Source organism: Crocodylus siamensis, chromosome 3, assembly GCF_052110815.1.
Source record: "Crocodylus siamensis isolate JL-2025a chromosome 3, ASM5211081v1, whole genome shotgun sequence".
Lineage (NCBI taxonomy): Eukaryota > Metazoa > Chordata > Crocodylia > Crocodylidae > Crocodylus > Crocodylus siamensis.
The window spans coordinates 115,047,093-115,070,856 of NC_143397.1; the positions used below are offsets into that span (position 1 = coordinate 115,047,093).

Genomic DNA, 23,764 nt, shown 5'->3' on the forward strand with positions numbered 1-23,764 from the left:
TGTACACCTGTAATACTACAAGTTACAGAAAATCTAGGAAAGCTTTTATTCACATAGCAATAGTAGCCAAACTGATTAATAAAGATTTTCTTCTGCTTGAAATGGTACATCTGGTACAGGGGGCTGGACTAGATGATCTTGTGAGGTCCCTTCCAGCCCTAATGTCTATGAATCTATGCATCTCTGAATCTTTTTTCCCCCCTTTGGCTTCATTATCACTTGTAATGCCTTTAAAATGATCATTTGCAAACTACTTTATGGTCTCTACCTCTCTCCAGTTTATCTTAAGATTGTGAGTACCAGAGGGGTATACAACTGGTTTCTTCACTCTTCCAACACTCCCTGTGAATGCTGTCACTCCCCAGCTGCAGCGCATCAACTTCGCATATGCTTTTTGCGCGTGTTAAATGCTTGCAGTGCTTTATGAAGACGCGCTAGTGAATTGGAGCTGCTCAGGAGCCAGGAAAAATTGTCTACTGTCTGAGGTGCCCGCCAGACTAGGGCTACCCTATCCCACGTGCTTGGCACACAACAAAGCACCCGGATTGGTGCGCCGAAGCCCCCGCTCCGCCCCCACCATTTCCTATTGGGCAAGCTAGCTGCCACTCATTTTCAGAAGCCGCCGGCGCCACCTCTAGCATAAAGGGGGCGTTGTGACGTACGCTAGAGCCCCCACCTCGAGAACAACTATGGCGCTCAACAAGGGGCCTCTCTGACCTCCTTCCCGTGATGCTCCAGACCTAGCCCACCCCTTCCGGGATGCTGCTCTGTTTTGATCGGCCCGTTGCTCGCGGAGGCGGAAGTGGGTGGGCCGAGTGGGAAATTTAAACGGTTGCGGCGGCGGCGTCGGTTTCCCCCCTGCGGCTCCGAGCCTTTGTGTCGCTGGCGGCCCGCGCCTTCCCGCCGGCGTCTGGTGAGGCGCTTAGTGCCGTTTGTGCCCGAGTTTCGTGGGGTGGTGGTGGGACCTGCGGCCCGGCGCTGGGGAGTGCGGGAGCGGGTCGGGAGTGGCCCGGGAAATGTGAAGCCGGCTTTATTCGCCGGCAAGTAGCAGTGGTAAAAAACTGCGGAGGGTGAAGTGGTGCCCCTCGCCTTCGTGGTATCTACTGCGGCCTGTGCCAGTGTTCGGTGAGGGAAGGAGCGGGGACCGGGTTGCCGCCGCCGGGGGCTGGCACGGTGCAGCTGGACCTGGCAGGGGGGTTGGCAAGCCGTGAGCTTCGGGCTGGCTTGCGGGCGGTGTAGTGCGTGTCTGGTTCCTAGGCTGGGGCTCGTCTTGATTTTCTAACAGTTAGTTGTTGCTTGAGTTGAAGAAATGTGTTAAAAGCCTTATAGCGCTGCATGGCTTCCCTTCAGGTGTTCAGCAGTACTACTGGGCGTCTGTCAAATATGGCTGTGGGTGACTATGACGAACTTCTGCAGTACTATGAATTGTACGAAACGATTGGAGCGGGTATGTTCCTCCCCTCGAGGAGTGTAATTGGTTTACTTTTTTGCACTTAAGCTTTTTGGCTCTGGTTGCAAGAGCAGCTGCCTCTGTCCAGTACAGATAGGGTTTTAAGTGCTTGCTGTACGGAGTGAAAGCCTGAGAGTTTTATAATTGAGACTTAATTCTCTTGTCTGCTCTGCTGCAATGTTGGGTTTTTGTAAACTGTTTAAGGTTCATTCTTCCAGTGACTAGAAAAGGATTATGGAGGAAGAGTTCATGCCTGTCTCAAATTCTAAATGCTGTTTTCTGAACTTAGGTGGTTTTGCCAAAGTTAAGCTTGCTCGCCATCTACTCACTGGTGAAAAAGTTGCAATAAAAATTATGGACAAGCTGGCTTTGGGGGTAAGAGAAGCTTATAAGAGCAGATGCTCACTATCCTCAACAAGATGTATGTATCTCTTTTTAAGTGCATGTCATGTAAGTTTTAATAATCTCCCTCCCAAAAAAACCCAACCTTTGATGACATTTCAAAATCTATTTATTGGAATAACATAATATAAAACTAATTTTAAGTTTTTCCAAGAGAAATGTGAGCTGCCTTTTAAATGTGTGCTAAACTTTTGTTTAAACTATGTCAAGTTTTGACATCTTTGCAGTCATTCTAGTTATTACTGATTTGATCTGAGGATCTGTATAAGAACTGGTTTTGGTTGCTACCATTTTAATATGAGTAGCTTTGAAGAGTATTTAAACTGTTATCTACAGCTGTGTAACTTGTTTTTGCTTCTTAGGATGATCTGCCTCGTATTAAAATAGAAATTGATGCAATGAAGAACTTGAGTCATCAACATATTTGCCGATTATACCATGTGATGGAAACATCCAAGAAGATATTTATGGTTTTAGAGGTTAGATAATAGGCACATTAATGCCACTCTTGGGATAGTTGGTATTATTGTTTTTAACTTTAAGAAGTATAGAGTGGTTAAAAGCTCACTTTTTAAGAGTCCCAAATGATGTTCAGTACATTAACCATGTTCACCTTATGAGAAAGATAGAGGGACGTCCATTTCATACTGGCAGTTTTCAGAATTTGTTTCTCTCAGATGCAAGTAAATGCAGCAGTCTTTCTAAGACATTTCAACTTCTGGCTGCAAACATTGCAGCATCATTTTGGTGCAAGAGAAGCCAAAGTGAAACAATTGACAGAATAGGGAATCAAGATGAGACATTCCTTGCAGCCTAGCTATTGCTACTGTTCCTCCCTTTCACTCATTTGAAACAACATTGCTTTATCCTGATCTGTTTTTAAATCTGCTCTGACATCTTAGTCCAGGGTCTTGTCTTTCATTGCCTCAAACTGAAACTTTGTTCCTACTTTGAAGGTCCTCATTAACTCCACCTCTTTATGCATATCTGAAATGCTTTTACTGTAGTTATCATTGCTATAAGATAACTTGCTCTAACATCTTCTTTTTGCAAGACCCTCCACCTATTTCCATATCTTTCTTAGAAATCCATCTGTACTGTGGTCCATGAAGTCATTTATCCTTCACCTGATTTTTCTCCTGAGAAGTAACTACTACAACAGAAATTCAGTGTGCAAGCTGATTTTTTTTTTCACTCATTGCTTTCACCTATATTAAAAATAGTATGAAGAAATGCATGTATGCAAATGTACCAAGTTGGAGTTGCCTTCCTAGTGTTTATCACAGTTCTACGGTCTTGCATCCTGCCACCCTGCCCCTCCCCTCCCCCCAGTATATTTTCAAGCAGGCGTAAAGTCTTGCTGCTTATACAGTTTCACATACCCAATCAGGAATGAGACACTATTGTAATGTTTGGGTCCTGCTGCAAAAGAACAAAAGGAATGGTGCAAAGTGTACTATATTAGGCTGTCCAGTACCTTTTATTTTACAGTGCTCTGGAAATGTAAGGATTCTTCTTCAAGAAAAACTATCTACTACTATTGTTTTGTATCTTGTAGTATTGTCCCGGAGGAGAGCTGTTTGATTACATAATATCCAAAGATCGCCTTTCAGAAGAGGAAGCACGTATATTTTTCCGTCAGATTATCTCAGCAATTGCTTATGTGCACAGTCAGGGGTATGCTCACAGGGATCTTAAACCGGTAAGTTTGACTTGTTCCAGTCAGATTTTTTTAAATAAATTAATTACAAGTACATTATTATGACAAGGAACAATGGACACAAATTATTGGAGACTAGGTTTAGATTAGACATCTGCAAGAACTACTTCAGTTAGGGTGGCTAGGAGCTGGAACCAACTTCCTAGGGAAGTGGTGCTGGCTCCTACCCTGGGGATCTTTAAGAAGAAGCTTGATGCCTACCTGGCTGGATTCATTTGAGTCCAGTTTTTTCGCCCGCCCAGGTGGGGGATCGGACTTGAAGATCTACAAGGTCCCTTCCAATCCTACTTTTATGATTCTGTGATTTATCCAGTGTCTCTTCAGTTGGAGACTGCCAACCCAGCTAAATCTCCCTTTTAGAATAAGTATACTCTTTTGTGGTTTTGCTCTTATGTGCTCTGCTTCGTTTTCCCCTTCTTCGTCTTTTAAAGTTACATTATTACCAGCACAACACTTGTATCTATCAAAGAAATTGTATGCTGCTCCATGTGAAGCCTGCAAATGGTGGTGTTCTCAAAGGATAGTAGAGATTAACCTGGAGCAGGGAAAGTTTTTTTGTGACTAACAAGGGCCATTGAGTTCTATATTCAGACATTCAAGCTCTTGCCAATTGCTATCCTTCCCTTTGATCTAGCTTCTACCTCAGTAGAGGGCTGTCTTTACTGCTTCTGCATATTGTGAGTGCCTGTAGACAACTGCAGCGTGTTGGAGCAGACTCAGTTAATGGAGTCTGTTGAAGTGTATCATTTACTGTGCTCCAGAAGCCTCCATATTTTGTATTGGGGTCCCCATGCTTCAAAATGGTGATGGGGTGGGTAGGGGGGCTTGAATTAAAGCATGTTTAATGAGCTTTACTTCAAAACACACATGTTGCTATTTTGAAGTTGGGGGGTTGCTAATACATGTGATACTACAACACTTTAGAGTGCCCTCCAATATTCCTGCAGCATGTGTTAAAAGTGCCCTATATGTGCTTGCTCAGGACTGAAAAGAGGAGCAGTACAAAAGCTGTCTTCTCTTTCATACTCCCTAATTGGTGATGACAAGAGTAGTGGTGGGCAAACATTGCTGGGCTTGCCCAGCAATGTATTGGCCAACCCACTAATTGGAACTTTGTTTTGCTTTTTTTTGTTTGGTTTTTAAGGATGATAGCCCTTGTGTGAGCTCTGTGCTGAGCAGCTTACATGGGTAACTTATGGAGGTGTGGCGGTTTTTCGGTGGTCATCTTGAGACCATCTTGCCTAGTAAAAGCATTCTTGTAGCCTTTTAAAGGAGATGGACTTAAACTCAAAAGGCATGATAGGGAAGACTGGTTGGGGGACAATATTTATAATTGGCTGGAAGAAGCAAGAAAAAATTAAATGCTTTACCTGGATAATTATCTGAAAGGTACTTCCACTCATTTCCTTCAGGAGAACTTGCTTATTGATGCAGAGCATAATTTGAAGCTGATAGACTTTGGTCTCTGTGCAAAGCCAAAGGTCAGTATGAAAACAAATTATGCTGTTGGTATACCAAAATATAGCTCTTTCTCAAATGCTTTAAAGATGTTAAAGTTTAACTTCCTTTTTTTTTAACCAGGAAAAGTGAAAAGTATTGACAGGCAAGTTATACTGGTGAGTGGGGCAATAGCTTATTGTTTTAAAACACTGACTGGCCAAAGTGGTAAACTTCCATTGCCTTTCCTGTCCTTTGCCATCCAGCTGAGGCTTAAACTTCTTTCTGTACAGCACCTAGAATAAAGAAGCTGGGATCTGTTAAAACCTCAGAACTGGCTTTAGCTTTGGCTGCTCCAAAGATGGTCTTGTAACTGAATGTTGCGTAGTCTGTACAGGTGGTATTTAGAGGACCAATTCCTGTGTTTTCTGTGGAATCATACCTCAGAAATCCGTAGACTTAAAAACTTTAGTATTTAGCTATTCAAATTTTTGAGATGGCCAAAACTAGTTCAGTGCCAGTGGGAACCAATCTAGTGGGTAGAATTTAATCAAACAGCAAACTCTTTAACGAACTGATTAAAGTAAGACAGATAATGTTCAGGCTTTGGAATGTAATTTCAGTTCCCACAGTGGATAACCAAGTCCCTGCAAAGTAACATAAAACTATCTTTAATGTGAGAACATCTTTGATATCTCACTGCCCTGGGCCTTGGAAAGTACATCCAAAGAGGTACTTGGTTACATGTCAGTGTAGGTACATGGGTGGTGCCTTGTGACTGACAGTATTTATAATATTGAGGTCTCCTGAGTACACCTGGACTTCCCTTCACAACAGGAGATACCTGTTGCTGCACAAATTAGTGTGGTTTAAAGATACCTGGCTTGCCATAAATGATCTAGCTAAGGTATCAGAAGCTGCCTAGCCACAGTAACACAGCTGTATGCTGCTTCAAGTGTAGATCTACTTTATACAGCATGCCTAAATTAATACAGAAATTAAGTTGGCATCTTAAGCTATTTTTCCAGAGTAGTTGTCTTGATCAGATTGCTTTCACTTGCAAACCTGTATATTATCAGTATCTCAAAGAATTACTTTTTTCTCAGACCATAGTACAGTTTGAGCTAGACATCTTAAATGTCTTAAACATGAATACTATTATGTATGACTGGCCAGTTGTGTTTTTTCTATAGGGTGGCTTGGATTACCATCTGAATACATGTTGTGGGAGCCCGGCTTATGCGGCACCAGAGTTAATTCAGGGCAAAGCTTATATTGGCTCAGAGGTATGTAGCACAATTCACTTTCTTCAGATGGGTTACTTTAGCCGTGTTCTGAACTGCACGTTGAATATAACTTGGCCTCAGACTTCCTTAAACTCCTGAGGCTTGGTATGTATCTTCTACTGTGACAACTGCAGAAGCAATCACACTTTCATTCCACAATAGCACATAGTACTTGGTGTGCTCCTTATTCTTGGCTTTATCACATTCTGTGTTCTTTCAAGTGTCTCTGTGTGAGATGCTAGAGTGGAGCAACAAGGCAGTATCCTGAAATCCCTTCCCTTCCAATATCCTGGAATTTCTTGGCAGTCCTGCCCTCAACTTGACCTTGGCACATGAGAATTCCTTCTCTGTAAATAGTCTTCCTCATTTCTCAGGCTGCTTTTGCCACTTCCTCTGCTGCCTCTTTTTGTTTTATGCCAGGGGCATCAACCATACAGCTATCACTGTTGAATTACATGTTCTTACTTGCTACTGGTGACTAAACTCTAAACATTTCATCCCCTGATATCGGTCATGCTAACACTGGCTCTAGTGGCTTTAATAATCAGGGATCTGGCTTATCTATTTCCCATGGGACAAAAACAGAGGAAGCTGTGGATTTTACCTTTTAGCAGCGGCAAATGGATTTTTCATTTTACCATAGAAACCTGTGGATTTTTGCAATAAGACCTCTGTAGGCTGGCACAATTCCAGCCTGCAAAGGGCTGGGAGGGAACAGGAAGAGGGTGGTGAGGCAGGAGGCCCCATGTGCGTGTATAAGCACATGGCCCCAGGCAGCCTGAAGAGCAGCTCCCACAGGTGATTAAGGCTGCCATAGGGAAGTAGTTTGCCATACCCTGTTCTACAGTAGAATTCTGGTTAGCAGTGAGGAACTAGAACAGGTTCCACAAACTGTTCTTCAAATTTGGAACAATAAAGAAATCCCTGAGCAATACCACCATTGTAACTATCTTCAAGAAAGGCGATAAGTCTGTGCTGGAACTATCAAGTTACTGCTGTCTTATTCACAGCAGAGGACGTTGTCTCTCCAGCATCCTCCTGAACAATCCTCTAATTCTTGCTGATGAAGACCTGTGAAAATCTCAGTATTGCTTCAGACCATCCTGTGGGGTAACTAATATGATCTTTGCCCATCAGGAGCAACATCAGGACCTTCCCTTCCAGATTTGACTTTGAAGAACCCTTCATCTGTTTTGTATTCAATCTGGGATGTTTTTGATCAAAGACAAAGGTATTTTTTTAATATACTTTTCTTCAGGTTCAATACGCTGATGACCTCCTTGCTCTCACTAAGAAAAACTTCCAGATCATGCTGGATCTTTGCAGAAGCCTACAGAATTCTTGGCCTCTCTCAAGGTTGAGAAGACTAAAGTGTTCTGTGAGACTGCTATGCATCCTGAATATGCATATATGAGCACTACCATAAAGGAAAGGATCCAGGAGGTAGGTGAGCACCTCCCTTACCTCATAGCCACCTTATTCAGAGAGAACATTGAGGAGATTCAGCACAGGATCTGTTGTGCAAGTTCCTCCTTTGGGAAATTGCTTCAATGTGTCTTTTATTGATCATGACCTCCAGAAAGATGCCAAGATCCACATCTACAACTTGGAAGAAAGTGGGGATGATGACTATGGATGTGAAATGTGGGTGGCCTGCTGTTGTCATTTCAAGTGCCTGGAGAGGCATCATCAACAATACCTCCAGAAAATCCTCAACATCAATTGGGAAGATTACTGCACAAATGCCAGCATCCTTGCAGAAGCCAACATTACCAGCAACAAGTTTGTGACTCTTGGGCAGCTACTTGCATTGGACTCCCAAAACAAGTTCTCTAGTCCCAGTTTAATTGTGTCTTGAGATCTTGTAGCGGCCAGAGAAAATGCTACAAGGACGCACTGAAAGCATGAAAAAAACATAGTAGCATCAAGATCTGGGTGGCACTAGCTATTAACGGACTCCGTTGGCACTTCAACCTCAACCAAGCAGCAGCCTGTTTTGAGGTAAAGCATCTTGTCCTCTACACAGAAATGGAGAGGAAACCTATATTCTGCAAGTCTCTGTGAAAGAGTAACTTCTGTGGACAGATTTGTGGCTCAAGGATTGGACTCCTAAATCACCTTGGGTTATCAATGAGCTTTGGTATCCTTGAATTGAGGAATTGCCATCACCAATGACAGTACAATTCACTTGGAAATGCCTGGTGTGATGACGAATGAGATGAGCACTCCCATCACCTGTTTTTTCATTATAAGAATTAACACTTTCAAGTAAAACAATCCAATACATTTCCCATTATCTGCTCCAGGACTTGGCTGGATAAAGAAAGTTTTATATCAAGTCAAAACAAAAGAACTTATGTGGAGACCATAGTTTTTAGCAGTACCTTTAATAATGATAAATTGCCCTAAAATTGAGTATTGGCAGAATTAACAAAATTCACCAGTAAGTTTACTCATCCTTGGAACAAACATTTTCACATGCAAGGTTTATAAGAGCTAAAGTTACTTGTGTGGATTCTATTTTTTGACTGGACACTGTTTTATCTGACTAAGCAATTGGTACATGCTTGTAAATAGAGATGCCATATCTCTTACTTGTCATTTAATTGTTTTTCAGGCAGATATTTGGAGCATGGGGGTATTATTATATGCTCTACTATGTGGCTTTCTCCCATTTGATGATGACAATGTCATGGCTCTCTACAAAAAGATAACGGTATGTATTGTCGTTATTACTGGAGAATTTTAGGAAACAAGCTAGCAAACACTTGCATAGCTAGTGAGGAAAGGTACTATGCATCTTGACCTAAGGTTTGTACCAGTGTTGCTAGTACCGTGTATACTTAAAAGGTGGTATTGATTTTTATTATTTGTGATGTTTTTATTTGTGGAAAATGCATTCAGTATCAGTTAAATGAAACTTCAGATAACTACCAATAGCTGCATATACCTATTATGAAAGTATCCAGAATGAGGGCATCAGTACTACTACCAATAAAGTAGCTTTTACGTGTATGTAAAATCATAGACATAAATTCATGGACATTAGGGCTGGAAGGGACCTTGGAAGATCAATGAGTCCAGCCCTCTGCCACAGGGGCAGGAAGTCAGCAGGGTTCACAGGATCCCAGCAAGGTCAAGAGACATTTGGATGTTTAAGGCGTTCAGGGTAGGTGCTTGAACCATCTTTGGCAGCAGTCTGGTCCAAACCTTGGGGGCTTAGACAGTAAAGAAGTTCTTCCTCACGTCCAGCCTGAAATGGTCATGGAGGAGTTTGTGACTGATCAACCTTGTCATCCCTTGGGGTACACTGGTAAACAGACATTCCCCCAGATCCTGGTGAGCACCCCTGATAAACATGTAGGTGGATGTGCCTATCTCTGTTAGATAATCTGCTCCTGTGCTGCCTTAGTGCAGGGACCTGTTCTTAGGCACCAAGTAGCTTTGTGTGAACCCCGAAGAGGTCCCCAATCAGTTCTGGGGAAACCCCCAAACTCACCTGCCACGACTTTGGATAGAACTTCGGTGGAGAGAGTTCCCGTTGAGGATACCTCCAGAATTGTTACGTCTCTTGGTGGATGTACACGGGGCTCCAACCTCACCTATACCCTGGCCATGCGCCAGTCTTTGAGATGAGCATCAGGATCTTCTGTAACTAACCCTTGGATGATGTCTTCCTCAGTTCCTACGTTTCCTCCTTCATGGATGGATGTCTTGGAATGTTTTGCTTTCGGAGGTGTTTTATCTGACTCCCTGGGTGCTCCAAGAAGGATGCTGCCGGTTGCCACCATGTCTCCATGTTGCCCGTAATTCCCCTATTAGGGCCTCTGGTTCCCAAAACTCAGCAAAAGTTGAGTGAGCCTGCACTCAACAGGGAAAGAAGTAGTACAGGGAAAAGAGAAAGAACAAGAAGAAAAACCTACACCAACAGAATGCTACAACACGCCCGGGATGACCTGAAACCAGGAAAGAAAAAGGGTCAGAAGAGGAGAAAGAGAAAAGAGGAGGGGAAACCATACAGCCGTCGACCCTCTTTTCTCCTCGCATCAAGTGCCCTAGGCAAGGGCGTCCCTTGGGCTGGGACCCATGCTTTTACCCCAGCCGGGGTTTTCTTTGCCTCCTCCCAGAGCTGCCTCTGGCTCAGCATCTTGGCAATGGCTGCCGCTGGTTCAAGCTCCTCCAGCAGCTCCTGCTGCCACTGCTGCTGACCTCGGCCGGATCTTCCAATCCCCACTGGTGCTGGCCGCACCCAGTGTGGGGAACTCCTGCAGCCCTTGCTGCTGCAGTCGCTTGCCTCCGCACCGGCTCTTCGGCTTCTTGCCAGTGCTGGATGCCTCTGTCGCCATGATTCCCCACAGCTTCTTGCGCTCCTGGAGTTTGTTCCTGCACTCTCAGGCCTGGCTTTTATCTTCACTAGGCAGTGTCTCCTCCTGACATCACCCAGCCCCAGCTGTAGATGAGTGCAGCTGATGAATGACATGGGCACCTCCCTTCAGTGTGCTACCTCATTCCTCCAGTGTCCTGCAAGAGGTAAGTTGTTTGTTTGGTGGTTTTTCTTTTTTTCTTTTTTTTTGCTTGTCCCAGGTTTCTCTGCAAGCACAGCTTCCTGCTTGCCCGTTCTCACGTCCCTGGGACAGTGGCCACCGGCTCCTGCGCTTTTCCAGGCTGAAGAGTCCCACAGCTCTCAGCCTCTCATTGTAAGGTCTGTTTTCCTGTCCTAGGATCATACGCATGGCTCCTCTGGACTCTCTCAAGCTTCTCCACATCCTCTTTGAATTGTGGAGCCCAAAACTGGATGTAGTCCTCCAGCTGTGGCCTCACCAAGGCTGAGTACAGGGGGAGAATGACTTCCTGGGATTTGCTTGAGAGGCACCTATGGATGCAAGCCAGCGTTTTACTTGCTTCTGCTAGTTGCAGCATCACATTGAAGGCTCATGTTCATCTTGTGGTCAATATAGTCCCTTTTGTCTGTAGTGCTAGCCAGCATAGCACTGCTGAGCCTATAATCGTGCTGTAGGTTTTTCTTCCCAAGGTGGAAAACCTTGCATTTTTCAGTGTTAAACACCATCAGGTTCTTGTCTGCCTCTTTCCTGAGCCTGTCATGGTCAGCCTGGATCACCCTCCAGTCATCAAGTATGGACACTTTTACCCCAGAGTTTAGTGTCATCAGCGAAACTGGCTAGTCTGCTTCTGATACCAATGTCCACATCATTAATGAAGGTGTTGAATATTATAGGCCTAAGGACAGAGCCTTGAGGGACTCCACTAGTTACAGTACACCACAATGATGGACTTCCATCAGCTACCACCCTCTGGGTCTGACCACAGAGCCAATTCCCCAGTGTTGGATCATGGTGAGGCTGAGGCTGCAGTTGAGCAGTTTTGCTAAGAGATGATTACGGGATACTGCATCAAAGGCTTTTAAAGTCAAAATATATGACCTCAATCTTTTCTCCCTTGTCCAGGTGATGGGTCACCTGGTTATAAAAGGAAATAAGATTGGTCAAGAAAGACCTACCTGCAACAAACACATGCTAGCTATCCATCAGGATGTTGCCATTGGCCACTCTGTTAAGAATGGCCTCTCTTGATTAATTTTTTCTAAGACCTTTCCTGGGATAGAGGTCAGGCTGATGGGCCTGTAGTTTACTGGATCCACTTTCCTTCCTTTCTTGAACACGGGCACCACATTGGACTTCTTCCAATCTTCTGGCACTTCACCAGAGCGCCAGGAGTTCTTGAAGATCCATACCAGGGGCTGAGCTATGATGCTAGCCAGCTCCTTGAGTACCCTCGGGTGTAAACTGTCAGGGCCGGCTGACTTGGTGTCCAGCCTCTCAAGGTGTTCCTTCATAAGGTCAGCATTGATGGAGCGTAAGGAATCTCCCTCACCCAGGCCTTCCTGTTCTGTAATGGGCAGGGGTGTCCCGTGGGACTGGTGAAAAACCAACCCAAAGTACCCATTTAGCAAGTTGGCTTTTTCCTGGGCATCTGTTGTCAGTTGTCCCATCTGGTTTAGCAGGGGTCCAGTGTTGCCCTTGCTTTTCCTTTGGCTCCTCTCATCTAAAAAAGGACTTTTTATTGTCCTTGATACTAGTAGCTAGTTGGAGTTCCGTCGCAGCCTTGGCTTTCCTGGTTCGCTCCCTGCAGGTCCAGACCAGTGCAGAGTATTCTTCTTTGGAGGTGGATCCAGTCCTCCATCCTTTGTAGGTCTGTCTGTCTTTCTAGATGCAGGAGGTCCGCTAGTTCCCTGGAGAGCCAAGGGGGCTGCTGTACCCCTTTGCTGCCTTTCCCCCAAGACTGAATAGATTTTGCTTGTGCATCCAGGATTGCTCCCTTGAAGAGCAGCCACTTGTCCTGAACTCCCCTCCCCTCTGGGCTGTGGTCCTTTAGGGCTTCACTGATGAGCCTCCTGAGCTTGTCAAAGTTGGCTTTCCTGAAGTTGAGGACTTCCGTGTTGCTGACTGACTTGCAAGCTTTATGGCTGATGGTGAAGGTGATCAGCTTCTGGTCACTGTCACCCAGCTTCCCTTTGATTGTTAGGTCATTGATTAGGTTGTGCCCCATTGCCAGAACCAGGTTGAGCAGCGCTTTACCTTTCTTCGACCCTTAAACTTGCATCAGAGCTCATCCATGCATATGAGAGAGCTTTGCGACCGCTCGGATTTGGCTGAGCAGTCTTCCCACGAGATGTCGGGTAGTTGAAGTCTCCCATGACAACCACACACCAAGGGAGTGCGGCCTCAGCCAATTCCCTGGCAAACTCCTGATCAAGCTCTTGATTCTGGGTAGGAGGTCTATAATAGAATCCTGCCTTCATGTCCCCTGTGCCATGTTCCCCATGGATTTTAACCCAGAGGGTCTCCAGTCATCCACCCTGGGTGCCAATGGCTAGCAGGGATGCATAGGTTTCCTTGACAGAGCTACACCCCCACCCCTTTTTGCTCTGTGCCTCTGTGTCTCTCTCCTGTACAGGGTATAGCTATCTATACCTGTGGTCCGGTCATGGGTGGAGTACCACCAGGGCTCCGTTATCCTTATGACATAGTAATTATTTGTGTTTTTTAAACAGGAGAACAAGTTCCTCCTGCTTATTCCCCAAACTCATGGCACTTGTGTACAGGCACGCAAGTGTCTCTTCGGGGGTGGTGGGGGGCCTTGTCTTGCCTACAGTTCGTTCTAGGTCTGGAGCAGGGGTGGGTTCCCTTAAGTGCCTTGGCCTGCTGGCTTTGCAAGGGTTGCTCAGTGGGCCAGCAGTAGCCCCCTCATGCCCTGGTGGGCTTAGTTTAAATCCCAGTGGAGCAGGTCAACCAGTCTGTTTGAAAAGAGCCTCCTCCTCAAGGGAGAGGTGGAGGCCATCTCTTTCCAGCAGCTCACTGCCTCTCTCACCAAAGAACAGACTGTGGTTGTGGAAGCCAAAGCCTTTCCGATGACACCAGTACTGTAGTCTTTGGTTCACTACCTCGATCCTCCTCTCGCTCCTCAGCCTGTAGCCTGAAACTGGGAGGATCAAGGAAAACACCACGTGCACCCCCAACCCCTTAAGCCCTGTTCCCAAATCCCTGTAGCACTTCATGACCTGGCTGGGATTGCCCTGAGCAGTGTCACTTGTGCCCACATGGATAAGGAGCATAGGGTACTGGGCCAGGGGAGCTCGGGGATTTTCTCTGCAAAGTCTTGGATTTGGGCTCCTGGGAAGCGGCAAACTTCGGGCTAAGGGGTCGGGGTGACAGATTGCCCCCTCAGTCCCTCAGGATGAAGTCTCCCACTACAAACACTTTGTATTTAGTTAAGGGGAGAGCAGGGGCGGTAGCTGTAGTTAAGCCTGTGTTGCCTGCAGGAGCTGGCAGGCTCTGCTGGGGCTGCAAGAGGTTCATACCTGTTGCAAAGCTCCAGCAGGGCAGGGACCTTGGTGTGGTGGGCCTTGGGACTCTTGACTACCTTGGTCCAACCCCTTGGCTGGACAGAACAGGAGCTCCCAGCATCCTTCCTTGTCCTTGAAGGCGACTGTGGTCTACCCTTCACCTCCAGGGGGAGAGACTCCTACTGCCAGGCCCATTTCCCGCCCACCATCCCTGATGGCACGCAGTCTCTGGACTGTGGCCTGGAGCTCCTCCAGCTGGCATGCCAGAGACCCCAAAAGGGAGCAGACTTCACAACGGGAGGTGGCCATGCTCCCAGACCCCAAAGCCTGAAATGTCAGGCAGTCCCTGCAGCCAAGAGCCAGAGGCTCCATCTGTGTGGAGCCTGGAACCATGGGCTCCGTCTGGGTGGAGGCTTCTGAGGTGCCAGAGCGGGAGACCACAGACCCCGAGGGGACCTTCAGCTTTTATGACACGTGCCCATCCGCGTGATGCTGCTGGTAGGCTGGCTGCGGCTGGGACTGCCTACCTTAGGGGGCTCGCAGGCAGGGCCTCAAGCCTTTCCGCTTACCCTCCTGCACTAACTTGCACACCTGTTTGCACGGCCTGTTCTAAGCTGTGGTAGCACAGCTCCCTGAGGGGCTGGGTGAAGTAGGAGCCGGGGTGGGGCATGACCCTTCTCAGCTCCACTTTAGCCACCTCCTAGCTAGCTATGTCCCTCCCACCATGGGCCTCTTCTTACCTGTGGGCAGGCCAAAGCTCGTCGAGGGTCCTGGGGGTTCCTGGACTCACGGGGGGCGTAGCGGCCTTTTACCTGCATGTCTCGCTCTGGAGCCAGGACCTGAATGCAGCTTCTGCCTTTGCCAGGCCCTTTTTAAAACTGTGTGCGTATGCAGAAGGGCTAGCTGGTGCTGTGCTGCTCTCGGTGGGCTACGGGGGAGTCCTTGCCTTCCCCCCCCCCCTCCCCCCACTGAAGGAGGGGACAAACAAGTAAATCTCCCCCACAACCTGGCTCCTATGCCAGCAGCCTGGTCGTGCGGCTCCTTGAGGGCCTGGGCCAACTAGGATTCGGGGGGGCACGACCCTCCCCTGCTTCACTCAGCCTTCTCCCAGCTGGCTACATCCCTCCCACCATGGGTCCCTGCTTACCTGCGGGCAGGCCAGGGGTCCTGGGGTCTCTCCTGGGGGTTCCTGGGCTCATAAGGGGCACAGCGGGCTTTCACCTGCAAGTCTTGTTCCAGTGCCAGAACCCAACTATGTGTTCTTTTTATACTGGACTCTGACTTACGAAAGTAAAGACTAAAAAACAAAATCCAGTTTATACCTTTTGGGCACAACAAACTGGAAAAGTCTTGTAGAAGAAAACAAGACGATATAGCATTAATAGAATAAATATTCAGGTATGTGGGCAGTTAGCTGTGAAGCACATGCAAGTAAAATATTTTAAAGTCTTGAACTGAAGAGAATATTTTTAAGGGATATAACATTGGCATTAATTTTGCAGTGGCAAGACAAATCAACTTGGTTGTGGAGCAATTTTGGGGTACGATTATAAAATTAATACTATGATAAGATTTGTCTGTTTCCCTCCAGGACGAAGGAGGACTCCGGGACCTCCCACTCTGTCCAGTCAGGGGCATGGACGAAGGTGGTCAAGGGCCCTAAGGCCTGCCGCACCAAGGCCCCTGCTCCACCGGAGCTTAGCAACAGGTACGCACCTCTTGCTGCTCCAGCAGAGCCTGCTGAGTTGCTAGCTCCTACAGGTAACACAGACTCAACTGCAGCTACCGCCCCCGCTCTCCCCAAGATGAAACGTAAGGTGTTTGTTGTGGGAGACTCCATCCTGAGGTGGACTGAGGGGGCAATCTGCTGCCCCGACCCCTTAGTCCAGGAATGCTGCTTCCCGGGGGCCTGCATCCAGGACATTGCAGAGAAGATCCCAAAGCTCCTTCAGCCCACAGACCACTATCCTATGCTCCTCATTCATGTGGGCACCAATGACACTGCTTGGAGCGCTCCCAGCTGGGCCATAAGGCGCTACAGGGATTTGGGAGCAGGGCTAAAGTGTCTGGGGGCACAGGTGGCATTCTTGTTGATCCTCCCAGTCTTGGGCTGAGGAGGGAGAGGAGGATCCACGTCAACCAAAGACTGGTGCTGGTGTCATTGGGGGACGGAGGGACTACCGCCACTGCTGGCCCGCTGAGCAACCCTTGCAAAGCCAGCGGGCCAAGGCACTTAAGGGAGCCCACCCTTGCCCCAGCCCTGGTACAATCTGTGGGCAAGGCAAGAGTCCCCAAGGGGACACTTGCCTATCTGTACACAAATGCCAGGAGCCTGGGGGATAAGCAGGAGGAGCTCATCCTCCTGCTTAATGCAAATAATTATGATGTCATAGGGATAATGGAAGCCTGGTGGGACTCCACCCATGACTGGACCTCGGGTATAGATGGCTATACCCTGTACAAGAGGGATCATGTAGATAAAAGGGGTGGCGGTGTAGCTTTCTGTTAAGGAAAGCTATGTATCCCTGCAAGCTGATGTTGGTGACCAGGGTGGATGACTGGAGACCCTCTGGGTTAAAATCCATGGGGAACATGGCACAGGGACACAACAGTAGGAGTCTACTACAGACCTCCCACCCAAAGTCCTGAGCCTAACCAGGAGTTCACCTGGGAACTGGCTGAGGCTGCATGCTCCAGGACCATGGTTGTCATGGGTGACTTCAATTTACCCAGACATGTCGCGGGAGGATCACTCGGCAAAATCCGAGCAGTCATAAAACCTCCTCTCGTGCGTGGATGACCTCTACCTGACTCAAGAAGTCTATGGGCCAGCAAGAGGCAAAGCGCAGCTCGACCTGGTACTGGTTACTGGGGATGGCCTAAATGGCAACCTAGTGATCGATGGGAAGCTGGGTGACAGCGACCATGAGCTGATCACCTTCACCATACGCCATAAAGCTGGCAAGTCAGTCAGCAACATGGAAGTCCTTGACTTCAGGAAAGCCAACTTTGACAAGCTCAGGAGGCTTGGCGGTCGGGCCCAAAGGGACCGTGACCCCAGCGAGAGGGGAGTTCAAGAAGAGTGGTTGCTCCTCAGGGGAGCGATCCTCAATGCACAAGCTAAGTCTATTCCATCTCAGAGGAAAGGCAGCAAGAGGGCACAGCAGCCCCCCTGGCGCTCCAGGGTCCTAGCAGACCTCCTGAGGCTAAAAAGAAAGGCCTACAAAGGATGGAGGATGGGATTCACCTCCAAGGAGGATTATTCTGCACTGGTCCAGTCCTGCAGGGAGCAAACCAGGAAAGCCAAGGCTGCAACTGAACTCCAACTAGCTTCGAGCATCAAGGAAAATAAAAAGTCCCTGTTTGGATATGTGGGGAGCTGGAGGAAAAGCAAGGGCAACATTGGACCCCTGATGAACCAGATGGGGCAACTGACACCCAGGAAAAAGCCGACCTGTTAAATGGGTACTTTGCGTTGGTCTTTCATCAGTCCCATGGGACGCCCATGCCCGCTACGGGACAGGGAGGTCTGGGTGAGGGATGTCCCCTGCCCTCCATAAATGCTGACCTCGTGAAGGAACACCTTGAGAGGCTGGATACCTTCAAGTCAGCTGGCCCTGACAATCTACACCCCGGGGTACTCAAGGAGCTGGCAAGCGTCATACCCCAACCCCTGGCAGGGATCTTCGAGAACTCCTGGCGCTCTGGTGTAGTGCCCGAAGACTGGAAGAAGGCCAATGTGGTGTCTATCTTCAAGAAAGGGAGGAAAGTGGATCTGGTTAATTATAGGCCCATCAGCCTGACTTCTATCTTGGGGAAGATCTTAGAAAAACTTATTAAAGAGGCCATCCTTAACAGACTAGCTGAAGGCAATATCCTGAGGGATACCCAGCATGGATTTGTTGCAGGTAGGTCTTGCTTGACCAATCTCACTTCCTTCTATGACCATGTGACCTATCACCTGGACAAAGGGTTCTTGAAGCAGCTGATAGTTTATTTAGCTGAGTTTGCTAGAGAAGATGGGGAGAAATGGAACTTCCTTTTTCTGTTAAGGATTTGTACCCTTGAATCCTGGCATTTTAGTTTTCAAAGTTGAGGATGGCCCCAAAGTGACAAAGGAGTTGTCTGGCAGAGGGATTTAAGGGAAGTTTCCTGCCATGTAACTGGCACGGAAGCCTATGGTCCTACTCTGCAACTAGACTTGTAGGGTATCTATCAATGGATATACAGATTTCCCTCTATGTGGGTTCCCTATATGCAAATTTGCTCTTGTATGATGAGCATATTTAGACCCATAACTCATGTGAGGTAAATTTGCTTTTATGGAATCAGCATAAATGTCCCCATGCAAGTAAATCTGTGGGGGATGGGGAAATGGCTGTGGGCCCCACTCATCCCAGCCCCAGTGGCCCTGGGAGCAGCTGGTGCTGCCTGTGCATCTTTCTCCCACCTCTATGTCTGGGCTCTGCTTGTCCACACTCACCTCTGCTGCTACACTGCATCGTTCCCTGGTGCAGGTAGCTGGTGTTGGCTGCTCCCAGGGCTGCTCCAGCGTGGGCTGGGGTGAGTGTGGACAAGCAGGGGTGCAGTGGCGGGTTGAAAGGCTTTGAACTGAAATATTGGAGACTTGCACTTTTCCAATTCATTCAAAAAGAAATAGAAGCTATCAAACTTTGTTGAAGGCATTTGTTCTGGTACAGTTAATGAGGTGTGAATGCCTTAAATAGTGTAAGAGTGAATCCAGTACATGATTCTAGAATACAGACCTTAACATAAGAGTCGTGGAAGTGAATCATGACTAGGACTTGTAATCTCTGGTCAGTATTTAGTGTAACTTTAATTAAACTGCTAGCTCCAGAACATTAGATAATAAAATGTCTCTACATGCATTCAGATGAAAATGTGTCTTAAACTTTTATCTGAAGACAAGAAAAAAATAACTTTCCTAATTTAAAATCATTTCTTGACTTCCTAGATTTAGTGCTCCCACTCTGAATTTGTTTCATTTTTTTACTTACTTGCAAGTTTGAAAATTTGATTCAAATTAAGACATTTGTACATTGTTGTGGAATTTAATTTCGAACATTATAGATCTTGAAATTTATTGTAATCTTGGCTCAGAACTATCGTTCTGAGTCAGTGTAGTACAGTTTGCTGGTTGATTCTAATTAGGGTCATATCTCTTGCATGCAATAGTTTTTGTTTTAAACTTGTTCAGTTGGAAGTAATGCTAAACTAAATGCCTTCTAGGTTGATCTGAAAATCAAATAAATTGACTTATATTTATCCATTAAAGAGGAACTATTTCTAATCACATCTTGCATTTCAGTGGTTCTTTCTTTAGAGAAATTCTTTACTGTCACTTCAAGCACTGCTATCAACAAAAAACGCTGGCTTTTTTTTCTTCACATAGTCTTGTATGCCAGGGGTGCGTTTTAGAGGAAAACTTAAATATGCTATCGCTCTCCTTGGGTTATAAAAGCTGCATGTGGGCTTCACCTTGGATTACTTCAAGAGCTAAACTGCTTTATGACAGCTATCCAATTGGAATAGTTCTAAATAACTCATTAGTTCTGGCTGTAAAAACATAATTTAAATTCTGGTTAATCTGTCCTAATGTCAAAACTGTGGTTAAAGATATGTTCCTATATATTACCTGCAGTTATCTTTCATTGAAACAGTTGTCCGTAGAAATGAAACACTCATGATACAAATTGCCTTTTTCCTCAGCTTGACAGTTAAATAACATTCCTCAATGACTCTACTGATTTTTCTTGCTGCCTTCATTTTAGCGTAAATGACCTCTTCTTGGCAATTCCGGTTCAAGACTTTTATAGCCACGATTATCCTTCCCCAAATTTTGAAAGCAATTACTCGTGTTGATCTACTTGTCAGGCATTCTACAGGAGCAAAAATCATTGGATTAATACAAATATTTATGTTCTTTGTGGTCTAGTTTGAAGAGGCTGGTATACTTGTGCTGGACAGAAGTCTCGGCATATAAATAAAAGGAAACTAGTGGAAAAACCCATGGCTGCTTTAACTGTTGGTATTGGAATCAAACCTCATACAAGAATACAACAGTACTGCAGAACCAATTCAATAGTTTATGAAGTTTTAAACTCACTGCTTGTGACATACTGTTTGTAAATACAAATTGGAGTAGAATAATGAACAATTATAGTAAAATATCTAGAACAATGACTTTATCAATAGGGTGCTGTGAGATCCTTTTGAGGGTACTGAGCAATAACAGCATGATTCACAAGGTGTAAACCCAGATATTTCCAAGGAAATCATAGTGTCAAAAATCTTCCAACCTGTTGCCTTTTGAGGGTTTTCTTGTAACAAACTAATTACTCTGCCTTTCTGGGTGGGTCCCCATGTGCAGGGGTATGCAGCTGGTGCCACAAACTGGACCCAGGAAATGTGAAAACCTACCAGGAAATTCTGGAAGCAAAACAAAAACAAAAAAAACCTCTCCAAGGGAAAAAATTGGTGGCAGAGCACGTCACTAGTGTGTGCTGCAACAAATGGAGAGCTGGCTGTGCAAAGCAAAGCTCTGGCTGTCATCCAGGCTCTGTGCTGCTAGATCTGCATCCCTGCTGCACCTGTAAACTAGGTAATACTTCTGGAGCCAGCACAAGTGCTGGTCCTAGCTTCCCCTACCCCTACCTAGGACCACTTGCTGTATCCCAAAGTGCACATGCAGCAGCATATGATAGGGCACAAAGCAGCGGCACAAATTTGCCTCTACAAGCACACACAGGTGGTGAGGAGTACAGGCTAGCAGCTTGGAGAGCTGTGTCCAGCTGGTAAACCTGTTGTGGTGGAAGGGAAGGGGCATGGGGGAGGGACCCATCAAGGCTCTTGTGTGGAGGGAAGGAGGGAGTGGGGCTGGAGCAGGTACTGCCCAGCTGGATTAGGGTGTGGGATGGAGCTGTAGTTTGTCTGTGGTTGGGTCGGGGGGGGGGTGCATGATGGCTCCTGCCACTACGCACCCCAAGATAGTATGCGGAGGGCACGTGTCCCTGGATCTGGGTGGCGCGGTGCAGGCTGTGGCCAGGGATCCTGGGGCACAGTCAACAGTGGGAGCTGCTCCTGCTCCGGATGAGCTGTGGCTCTGTTCTGGCTGGGCAGCACTGCCTCAGCCCCACTCCCTGCCTGCCTCACTGTTGGGGCCTCAATCTGTCCCCACAAACCCCTTCCCTTCCCATTCTCCCACAACAGACTCACTAGCCAGACACTGCTGTTTAAGCTGCCGGGCTGCATATCAGAAATCAGACTAGTATTGGCTGATACAGATAGCTGATTTAAGGAGGTGTATCAGCCCAAAAAATCTCAGTGCACCCCTACTTAATAAGGTTTCTGGGAAATGCTGTTCAGGTCTCTTTATGGAAGTAAACTGACACATCCTAGTTCTTATGCAAGTAGTAGTTGCACATTAGTGAAAGTGACTTTGAAAAAAAAAGACTACAGTAGTCTTAGCAAGTTATTGCCTAAAAATGCTAAACTTGGTACCTTTTTAATTTTGAATTCTAGAACAGATTTTTTTTAAGACAAGTGCCATTAAATGATTCAAACAGTTTTAACACACCTACTTGTACTAACTGATTGCTAATTCTAAACCAACTTTATTTCTTACAGAGGGGAAAATATGAACTTCCCAAGTGGCTCTCTCCTAGTAGCACATTACTTCTCCACCAAATGTTGCAGGTAAGTACTTGGCTGTAGTTAGACAAGTTTTTACTTTAGCTAATGGATAGTATTGATGTTGACCCAAAATGTATAAATGCACCATTTTAGTTCTTCAAAGTCTTTGAAATGAAAGTAGCTTGTCCCACTGAAAAAGATGTATTCACATAACATTGCACAATATAGTCAGAATCCTGGTAACATTAAGGTTGTCATCTAGGATCCATTAAACTTTGTTATTAAGGGGATGATAACATTGCCATATAAGTTAATGGCAAGCCATTGTTACCTCAAGGTAGATTTATCAAATATAATTTAGCTGGGCCACATCTAACTAAGGTGTTAAATGCCAAACATTTTCAGCTACTGTCAAAACAAAGGTTTCCTTAACTGAGCTTCATGCCCAAACTGCTAGATTTTTAGGCAAAGGATGAATTTTGCTATCCTCCGTTTATCTTTTGGCAGTTACTTGATCCCTGCAGTCTTTCCTACCCAGAGCATTCCAGCCAGCATTCCAGCCCTAAACTTCTGTGGATCTTTGAACAGTAAATGCAGTTACCACTTTGCAAAATATTGATTGATTTCTCATTTGCCCACTAGGTGGACCCAAAGAAGCGAATTACAGTTAAACATCTACTGAATCACCCTTGGCTGATGCAGGGTTACTCCTATACTGTTCAATGGCAGAGCAAATACCCAGTAAGTAAACAACCTAGAAAAGGACTAGACCAGAGTTTGGCCAACCTGCAGCATGGGTGCCACAAATAGTGGCACAGACCTGCCTTTGTTATGATATGAGCACATCTGGGAGGGGACAGTCAATACAGTGACATATAGGGCAGGGAGCAAAAAGCTGAGCAGGAGATTGGGTAAAAGACAAATTTGAGTGCCCTTTGGAGGGCATGGGGCTAATTTGTGGCATGCCTGCCAAAAACATTGCTCTCCACTGAACTAGACTGTTTCCGCAAGTGTGCCTTATTGAATCAGTTGCATGTATGGAAGGGGTAGGTCATCTTGTGTACCTCTGCAGAAGCCAGGATCACATTTTTCCCCTTAAATGCATTACTTGGCTTGTTTTTAATGTGTGGTTTTTATGTTTTAATTCTTTTGAAGTCTTGGACAATAGCCAGAGCAACGGGTTGGGAAATTGTCTGAGGTGTGCTGGTACTTCTAGTGGTACTGAGAAACCTTCTTGGGTGCCTGACTCTTGATCTTTACTGATACGCTCAGCGTTAAAGCAATTACTTGAGCTGATGTCAGGAAGGAATTTTTCAACAGGTCAGATTGCTAGAGAATAATTAGGGGTTTTAACCTTCCTCTGTAGCACAGGCCACGGTCTGCTTCTCAGGATCATGTAAGCATACCAGTATTTTATTTTAAATTTCCTGCTGTTGTAGTGGCTATGCTGTTGGTATCCTTGCTCCCTTCCTGTTGCATTGTGGATTTCTTATTGAACTGTTGTGCTGTCTGTGAGGGCTCAGCAGAGATGATCTTGCTGACCCTTTTGTACAAATGTTTATTATATGGTTACCTGTGACCACAGAGGATTAGACTAAAGGCCATGGGAGGTTTGTAACTTCCTGTGGCAGTGTAAAGCTTTTCTTTTGAAATTTCATTCAAATTCTAAGTCTTTCTTTCTAAAAAGAAAATCCAAATATGATGGCTACAAAAATTGATGCTATGCTTATTAATTTGAAAAATAACTATGGTCTGATTTTTTTTTTTTTTCAAAATATCAAAAGTTGGATTTTGTCACAGAGATGGACAGTTAAATTCAACATTGTCAACAGTGCTATTTTTATTGGAAATTGGGTACACGTGCCCTTCAGAACATTTCTGATGTGCATTGTATTAGGATTTACAATAGTTACCTAATGATACAATAGAATCCTAACTTCTTATAAGCTGTT

General features: G+C 45.9%; 1 protein-coding gene across 8 annotated transcripts in view; it reads left to right on the top strand.

Moving 5' to 3' along the window:
• Positions 1–768: 768 nt before the first annotated feature.
• The window catches only part of MELK (maternal embryonic leucine zipper kinase), a 46,630-nt gene continuing 23,634 nt past the window's right edge, over positions 769–23,764 (top strand). Inside the window, exons 1-10 of one of the 8 annotated variants that reach the window (XM_090039049.1) lie at positions 769–913; positions 1,351–1,447; positions 1,740–1,825; positions 2,215–2,331; positions 3,411–3,554; positions 4,985–5,053; positions 6,203–6,295; positions 8,913–9,011; positions 21,807–21,875; positions 22,455–22,553. In XM_090039049.1, coding sequence (XP_089895175.1) covers positions 1,384–1,447; positions 1,740–1,825; positions 2,215–2,331; positions 3,411–3,554; positions 4,985–5,053; positions 6,203–6,295; positions 8,913–9,011; positions 21,807–21,875; positions 22,455–22,553 — 840 coding nt within the window. In that variant the 5' untranslated portion in view covers positions 769–913; positions 1,351–1,383. Of the gene's footprint in view, positions 914–1,329; positions 1,448–1,739; positions 1,826–2,214; positions 2,332–3,410; positions 3,555–4,984; positions 5,054–6,202; positions 6,296–8,912; positions 9,012–21,806; positions 21,876–22,454; positions 22,554–23,764 lie in introns of all 8 variants that reach the window. The other 7 variants (XM_090039048.1, XM_090039055.1, XM_090039051.1 and 4 more) reach the window with 7 other exon arrangements.